Source organism: Acipenser ruthenus, chromosome 4 (genome assembly GCF_902713425.1).
Source record: "Acipenser ruthenus chromosome 4, fAciRut3.2 maternal haplotype, whole genome shotgun sequence".
In the NCBI taxonomy this organism is placed as follows: Eukaryota; Metazoa; Chordata; class Actinopteri; order Acipenseriformes; family Acipenseridae; genus Acipenser; species Acipenser ruthenus.
In genome coordinates, this window is record NC_081192.1 from 24860438 (window position 1) to 24869470 (window position 9033).

At 37.2% G+C, this 9033-nt stretch overlaps 1 protein-coding gene across 1 annotated transcript in view; it reads left to right on the top strand.

The window, feature by feature from the left end:
* LOC117400733 (transient receptor potential cation channel subfamily A member 1-like) overlaps positions 1 to 8976 on the top strand; it is a 58647-nt gene extending 49671 nt beyond the window's left edge. The window contains exons 27-28 of the mRNA XM_034001031.3: positions 3174 to 3283; positions 8386 to 8976. Of these exons, the coding sequence (XP_033856922.3) occupies positions 3174 to 3283; positions 8386 to 8596 (321 nt within the window). The 3' untranslated portion in view covers positions 8597 to 8976. The remainder of the gene's footprint in view (positions 1 to 3173; positions 3284 to 8385) is intronic.
* Positions 8977 to 9033: the final 57 nt, after the last annotated feature.

The following is a 9033-nucleotide window of genomic DNA, read 5'->3' on the forward strand; positions in this document are numbered from 1 at the left end:
CATGTCATCTATGTAAGCAGCGGCGTACTGCTGATGGGGCCACAAAATGTGATCCATAATCCACTGGAAAGTGGCTGGTGCTCCATGCAACCCAAAGGGCATGGTCCTAAATTGGTACAACCCGAAGGGAGTCGAAAATGCTGTCCTCTCTCTAGATTCCCGGGTCAGGGGTATCTGCCAGTATCCCTTCGTTAAATCCATTGTCGTCATAAAATGAGCCGTGCCTAGACGCTCCAGCAACTCATCTACTCGGGGCATGGGATAAGCGTCTGGCTTATCCACTAAAACAATCAGACTGTTCCAGTCACTTTGGGACTCCTCTGTTACCCCCAGTCAGAGCATCTCATCAATTTCCGCCTTTATTACTTGCCGTTTGCGTTCAGGTATGCGGTATGACCTCTGGTGAACTGGCACCCCCGACTCAACTTCAATGTGATGGTGGGCTACTCGAGTCTGCCGAGGGATGGGAGAAAACGCATCAGGAAACTCCGCTACCAGCACCTGAGCCTGACACTTCTGTGTTGGTGCCAGATTATCTGCAATCTGTACCGACCCTTTCCTCGCCAACACAGAAAGATCAGGTCCCAGGTCTGTGACATCATCTGCTTGCACCACTAACAATGCCTTCTGTTGCAACCAGGGCTTCCAGAGGTTTACATGATAAATGTGCTTTTCTCTCCGTCGCTCCAGCTGGCAGATCTCATAGTCCATCGTCCCAATCTGGCGTTTAACGTGAAAAGGTCCTTGCCACTTAGCCAGGAGTTTCAACTCTGAAGTAGGTAATAATAGAAGCACTTTATCCCCCTGCTGAAATGTGCGTAACCGAGCTCCTCTGTTGTACTGTGTCTCCTGTCTGTGCTGAGCCTGCTGCAAATTGTCATGCACCCATTTTTCTACAGACTCAAGACGTTTGCGCAGATCCAACACATACCGGAAAGTATTGGTTGAATTATCCTGCTGTTTCTCCCACATCTCTCTGACTAGCTCGAGTACGCCCTGGAGTCTTCACCCATACAACAATTTGAATGGTGAAAACCCCGTAGAAGCCTGATGTACCTCTCTGATAGCAAAGCGAAGGGGAGAGATCAGCTGGTCCCAGTAGTCTCTGTCAATAAATCTGCGCGACATGTTTTTGAGGGTCTTAGGGGATTGATACCTGCTGTAAACCGAGCTGCAACTCTCGGGTTCGTAGCCCCTTTAAAAACCACTGACCCAACACAGGAACTTGCAGTTTTAGCCGGTTGCTCATTTTTATTCACAAAAATAAAACAAAATAAACACCTCGCTCCTTTTTGAGCACTAACTAAACATAAACAGGAACCTAACTCACACAGGACAACAAAGCTGTTTACCTGTTAAAACAAAACAAAACACACAAAAAGGCTATACACAGTACCTTTTCCTTGCTGTACGCTTGAGCGCAATATCAAGCAGGTTTTTTCACACACAGCAGCCCAGAACAAACTGGCTGCACACTTTTTAAACCCTGCACCTGGCACTAATTTACAATAAGCCAGGTGCCGATGATAATTAAACAATAAAATAATTAACAATTTAGTTTGGAAGGGAGATTTTAACTCTCATTTTAACACACATTTTCCCTACACAGGACTAATTGTCCTGCCACTCTGCACAATTCATTCAAATACAATACATCTAAAGTCTGTTTCTCATACAGTACACCTGACCATACAAAAAGCTTCTTTTAAACTGAAAGAAATAAATACAGATAGATTGAAAAATCCTGTCTGTCACACAATATTACAAAACGCTACATATTTCTTGCAATTTAACTTCTTGATCTAAATAGACCTTCACGAATACAATCCCGTTTGACACAAATATGTATTTTGCAATATAAATAGTAAACACTGTACGCGTTTGGGGAATTGTAATAACATATAATTTACTTTAAAATGACTTGAGCTGCCTCTGTTGGTAGATGTAATGCTGTGACAAATATGTAAAGCTAAATACTACTGGCTTTCTGCGCACAGACAGGGATCAATACAGGAACGAAAATATTATTTTTACCTGCAAAAACTCACACACATCAGAATCTCCCTCTTCTAGATATACAGCCCATACAAGCACACAGAGCCTGCCATTTTCTCCACTTAGAGCAATGAATAGGCTACACACTGTGAGAAGTGTTGAATTTAAATCAAGGGAAGTAATGTTAAAACTTTACAATGCATTAGTAAGACATCACCTAGAATATTGTGTTCAATTTTGGTCACCTTGTTACAAAAAGGATATTGCTGCTCTAGAAAGAGTGCAAAGAAGAGCGACCAGAATTATCCCGGGTTTAAAAGGCATGTCGTATGCAGACAGGCTAAAGAATTGAATCTATTCAGTCTTGAACAAAGAAGACTATGCAGTGATCTGATTCAAGCATTCAAAATCCTAAAAGGTATAGACAATGTCGACACAGGGGACTTTTTTGACCTGAAAAAAGAAACAAGCATTCAGGAAAGAAAATAGGAGGCACGTTTTTACACAGAGAATTGTGAGGGTCTGGAACCAACTCCCCAGTAATGTTGTTGAAGCTGACACCCTGGGATCCTTCAAGAAGCTGCTTCATGAGATTCTGGGATCAATAAGCTATTAACAACCAAACGAGCAAGATGGGCTGAATGGCCTCCTCTTGTTTGTAAACTTTCTTATGTTCTTATGTTCTTAAACCTGATTTTTATGTTTTCCAACCAGTAAGTGGCCTATCCTGTTCAGACGAGTTAAAAATGCAATTGAATGTATGCGTTACACATAACAAATTACTTAAATGACCTCATATATTAGATTACTGTTGGCTTAAATACATGTTCCTAAACACAGAAATTATGCTAGGAAATTAAGACACATCTCATTCTCTGTCTGGTCTGAGGCACGTGATGCCGGTATAAGTCAATGAACTGCACCATAGAGCTTTATGAATCATATGAATAGTATGTTAATGACAAAATTGGTCTTCAAGGGCATGTTATTCTAATGTCTGATGAGTGATGTTTTTTGATGGTAAATGGCTTTCGTGAATCACCCAATACTGCCATGTTAAACAATATTACTGGCATGATAAAGGACACGGTACATTTTATGCATATGGCCTATTATGTTTTAAAATGAAAATACATGTTTGCATACATGCACACACACTAATCGACTTTTCTTAACAGTTTCCTGCCTTCTGGAACTGGAATGGCAAGCCTGAATCAAGAACCCGGCTGAACACAGGCCACTGTCAATCAACGCCTCTGGAATTTGAAGTTCAGACACAGAAGTACAGGTATGCAGTGATCAGGTTGACACTGGTTTTGTGCCACAGTAATGTTCTACAAATAAAACTTGGAATGAAAGAGCATTCCAGCTCCAGAACTGCACAGCCCAGTATAGTCGGGTTTTTCAGGTAATGCACTGGCCCTTAGCAGATCGTGGCTCAGATAAATACACACAGTCTACAGGCCTCACACTGAGATGCATTTAGAAGGATCAGAAGAAATTGTTTTCCAGTAGTTAAAATATACACATTTTATTCACTATAAAAAATGTCTGCTAAAAGTCTATTGAATGGTGTTGAATTAAAAAAAAAAAAAAAAAAAAAACATTAAGAGAATTAAAAAAGTGTTGGCAGCTGAGGATTGCATATAGCTTGCAGTATTCGATTCTATGTGTATTTTGAAAAGATAAAACTCACAAACAATGGCATCAACGACCTCTTGGTCAAGTTTATCTTTTCTTTTTTTAATTTTCCTTCTTTAGCTGCATGACTGCTTGTTCCCATCAAAGAGCACTGGGCCAAAATCTCTCTGGGAACCGGAACAGTCAGCAAGTCTGACACAAACTTAGTAGGGGTCTTGTGGCTACATCTTTGCAACTTGCTTTTTATTATTTTAATGCAAGATGAAAGCTGTATCATTTCCTGAAAAATAAAAAGTATAGAAATATTTGCAGTATGCCTCAGAATTTCTTAGACTTTTTCTAGAATTGTTTATAGAGAATATTGTACCACTAGTACAGTCCAGATTCACAAAGTATTGTTTATTTTTATACGGTTGGAAAACTGAAATCAGTCCATATCCATAAAAAAAGGTAATGTGTTCTATCATGGTTACGGCGGGGTGTATTCTGGCTTTCACTTCACATGAGATCTCAATTACTTAATTGATCTAATTATTTTATGACTTAAACAAATTTACTAATTCTTTCCGAGTTTTTTTATTTTTACTTTTTATAGACTCTGCACCTTGCTTACAGTTTATGTTTCAAACTATTAACTACATAATACTAGGAAAAACGTAAAACATTTTTAATAGAATATTTTGATCAATGGAGTAATTGAAGTATTAGACGCAACAAAAACCAAAATACTGTGACCCTCAAAGACTGGAGCTTGACTAAAAGAAAATATATATACGCTGAAACTGAACAGTGTGTTTCATGTGATGGAGACTTGCAGAAAGATTTCTCTACGTGAGCGACTCCCAAACCTTCACCTCTTATTTTTTTTTAACCTCTTGTCACAGATGAGGAATATCTATTAGTTACATATATCTAAATCAATATTTTAAAGTTGATGTTCATACAAATACAATAACAGCCTTCCATAACAACCATATGGAATACAACACTGGAAAATTATTTTATCTAGTGTTTCTGTGACGTCATAAAATATGAGACCGAAAGTCGAGTAATTTATAAACTGTCACAGAAAGCCGAGATGGAATTCATTGTTTTCCTGTAACTCACTGAAGAGGCCCATCTATTATTTGTTATAATACATGGACACCCTTGTGATGCTAATATTAAAGAAGAGGTTCAGCACTACAGTTCGGTTTTTTAAACTTAGTGTTTCAGTGCTGTTCTAAAAAAAACAGCAGGGTTCTAGCAAGAATGAAAACACATATCATGAGACTGAGGTAATCACCAACTTTAATTAGCAGTATATACAATTTGCCACTCTCCATTTTATTATTATTATTTTTTTTTTAAAATAATTTAGTCGTTGCCAATTAGTTTTTATTATTGTCTCCCCAATTTGAAATGCCCAATTATTTTATTATGCTCAGCTCACCGCTACCACCCCTGCGCTGACTCGGGAGGGGCGAAGATGAACACACGCTGTCCTCCGAAGCGTGTGCCGTCAGCCGCCCGCTTCTTTACACACTGCGAACTCACCATGCAGCCGCCTCAGAGCTATAGCGTCGGACAACGCAGCTCTGGGCAGCTTACAGGCAAGCCCGCAGGCGCCTGGCCAGACTACAGGGGTCGCTGGTGCGCGGTGAGCCGAGGACACCCTTAGCCGACCTAACCCTCCCTCCCCCCGGGCGACGCGCGGCCAATTGAGCGCCGCCCCCTGGAAGCTCCCATCCACGGTCGGCTGTGGAATAGCCTGGACTCGAACTCGCGACGTCCAGGCTATAGAGCGCATCCTGCACCCACTCTCCATTTTGTTGATAAATTATTAATAGCACACAGGTGGAAAATTGAGACCTTGATTTAAGTCTGTCCAAATGGGACTGCAAGCTTATTTTTCCTCCTTATGCTTTATTTACACGTGTTATTTATTTAAGTGTACTTAGAAACAACCCTAAAATACAAAATATAAAGCATCTGTGTTTCTTTGAATGAATTTAAACTACTTGCTTTCTGTAAGACACACAACATAGTAAAAAATTGCAACTAACTGTTCTCAATTCTTTTTGAAATAGTCTGCAAATAAAACCACCACCCCAAAAGTAAAATTAAAAAGAGTAACATTCCAATTTATTTAAAAAAGGGGAAAAGATCCACTCAAATTACTTTTTATTTTATTATTTTTTTAAACGGTTCAAACTTTGACATTGTGATTCTCTACGAGGCCTAAAAAATACAAATTAAAAAAAACGTATTTTATACAACCTGTGAATATGGAACTATAGAGGAGTATGGGCATATGACGTTCTTTATGCATATAACTTTTTATTTTGTCTTAATTATTTCATTTAAAATTTAAGAAAACACATTTCAATACTGTTATCAACTTTACCTGAGGTAGCCTGTTTGTGTTGGCATAACAGTATAACGTGTACATTTGATTTATTAATGTGTTTAATTTGTTTGTTTTACTGATCTCTTCCCGAATTTTATAAGCAGGCAATTGTATACTAGTTTAAATGCACATTTACACATTGTTTTAACTGTTTAGTTTGATTTTTGCTGCATCACAAAGTTAATTACTGCCGCCATTTTAGGTGAAATGTGGGGAATAATAAATAAATGACCCTTGCTTGTGCAGGCAGTAAAGTATTGGACACGTGTTAGTGGCGGAATGAAGGCTGAGAAATTAATGGAAAACTGTATTGTTGTACAATGGGACAAATAAAAGTATAATGGAAGAAATAAAATGGGAATCTGTTCCAGGTACATTGTGGTGATATGTGAGGGTGATGTTATAACAGGCATAGGAAGGGCATTGTACCAAAAAAATCTCAAGGGAAATTCTTAAAAAAAAAAAAAATAATAAAAATAAATAAAAATTAGAAAATTGGAGCACTGATATGTTGTTATTAAAGTTACCTTGCTTGTTGATAGCTTTGTGACTGAGATTCACCAACGCCTGTTGTTCCTGCTTTTCATTGTTGTGGATTTGTCACATTCGGCAGATGATGGCCATTTTCTATAGTATTTCCCTCTACATCTTCTTTGTAGCCAAAGTACAGCCACACCAATGATTTTACCCTCGTATTTGAAGAGAAAAGTGCCTGTTCTGCTTCAGCCATGTTGAGTGAGTGATGTGACTATCGTTTTTTACAATTATCGGATCATTAAAAAATGTCCACGGTTGGATTACCATGAATATTCATAATCACGATATATCGTACTATCGAAAAATCGTTTCATCCCTAATATACATATGTAGGGATGAAACTATTTATATACAATTTATATATATATATATATATATATATATATGTGTGTGTGTGTGTGTGTGTATATATAAAATCTAAAAGTCATTTGTGCACCAAAAGTTTATCATGACGAGGTGCTTACCATAAAGGAATAAACAATTAAGAGTGCTTGTCCCCGATACAGCTGGTTGTAGTATCCACTTGTCCCCAGTACCACAAACCGGTATGGCAGCACACGCCTATAGATTATGAACAGTTCAATAAAGGTGAAGTATTCAGCATCCCATTAAAATTAATCATTATTTATTTCTATCCATCTATTTTTTAGCGTAAAACAAACAACGTATTTTGACACTTCTGTGTCTTCATCATGTTACAGATTTAGTAAATGCTGACATATGTATAGTTTAATTCGAATTATTGTACCATGGTAGTACTATGCTGTACCATCAATGTACTATGCAGTACCATGTTAATCCCATGGTACTTTTTTTGCAAGGGTTAGTACAGTACATTTTTTAAATATCGATAGTATACTGTATCTACAATAGGCCAGGGCTTCCCAATACTGGTCCTGGGGACCCACTGTCTGCTGGTTTTCAACTGAGTTCTCAGTTACTTAATTAAACCCTTAATTGAACTGATAATTCGATTAATTAGACATTTTTACTTGTTTTCAGCTCTTAAACAGTTGCAGATTTCAAGTTCGCTATAACATTTTATAAGTAACTTGAACTCTGCAAATCTTTAAAAGCTGAAAACAAGGCTACACTTAAGACTAGTGTACAATGAATTGCATCTTATTGCTAAGGGACAGAAAAGTCTAAGCTAAAGCAATCAGCTATCTGATGACCAATCACAAAGATAACACAAAGTAAGTGTAAAGAAGGGCTTTGTTAATTATTTGTGTATTTATTGCAAAGGGTATTTTTATTTTATTTTTTATTTGTAGTCGCTTCAGTATTTTTTATAACCTTGCTTATAAAAACGTAACTATAAAGCACTTTTTATGAGTCAAATGGCAATAATCTAAAATGTTGAATATATGGTGTCATGTAAAAAACAAAAAACAAAACACTAAGCCCCTTGTACTGTATGCTTATTTTCCCTATTTGGTCAAAGAAGCTTGCCAATAGGATTGCTATAGGGATAGGCCTTCAGTTATAGTAGAAAGTTGCGCAAGGTTACGTCACAAATGGGATTTTCACTGCTTAAGTCTTGTAAGCATAAATGAACAACTTTCTGACATGTTTCCAAGCAAAAAGTCATACAACGCCCACTTCCTATAGCATGTGGTATGTGCGTGCTACATCACATAAATAAGGATTGTAGTCGACTTTCTAAGCTGCATGGAAATCTGGCAAATGTTTGGGGTTTATAGCATGGAACAGATATCACCCTCTAGTGGCATTTATACCATATGGATTTAGCATAATTGCAGTACTGTATGTAGAGGTGACACCTTTTTTCTATTTGCTTTACATCGTTGTTTTTTTTGCAGGTTGAAGGATATTTCAAAGGTTTTGGAAAAGCAGCACAACCTTCTGAAACTCATCATTCAAAAAATGGAAATAGTGTCAGAAGCTGATGAGCAAGATGACACTGAACTTTTCCAGTATGGCAATGCGAAGAGGCAGCAGCTGCTCCACAATAAGAGCAAGTGGAATTCTTTAGTAAAAGCAGTGCATGACAAAAAACATATCATCAAATAGGTATACCAATCAGCAAATAGGTGTACCAATAGAGGGACTTATATGTATAATTGTGGTCTGTAGTGGAGAATTTGGGCTCAACATCATAACTTATTTTGGCTATAACCTGATGATATATGTAATGTAATCATGCTGTAATAATATTAATCTCATTAATACTATATATATATATAGAATTCTGAAAAATATGTTTCTGAAGCATTACGACAATTAAGTAACACAGATATATATATATACAGTGCCTTGCAAAAGTATTCAGACCCCTAACCAATTCTCTCATATTACTGAATTACAAATGGTACATTGAAATTTTGTTCTGTTTGATATTTTATTTTAAAACACTGAAAATCAATTATTGTAAGTTGACACTGGTTTTATGTTGGGAAATATTTTTAAGAAAAATAAAAAACTGAAATATCTTGCTTGCATAAGTATTC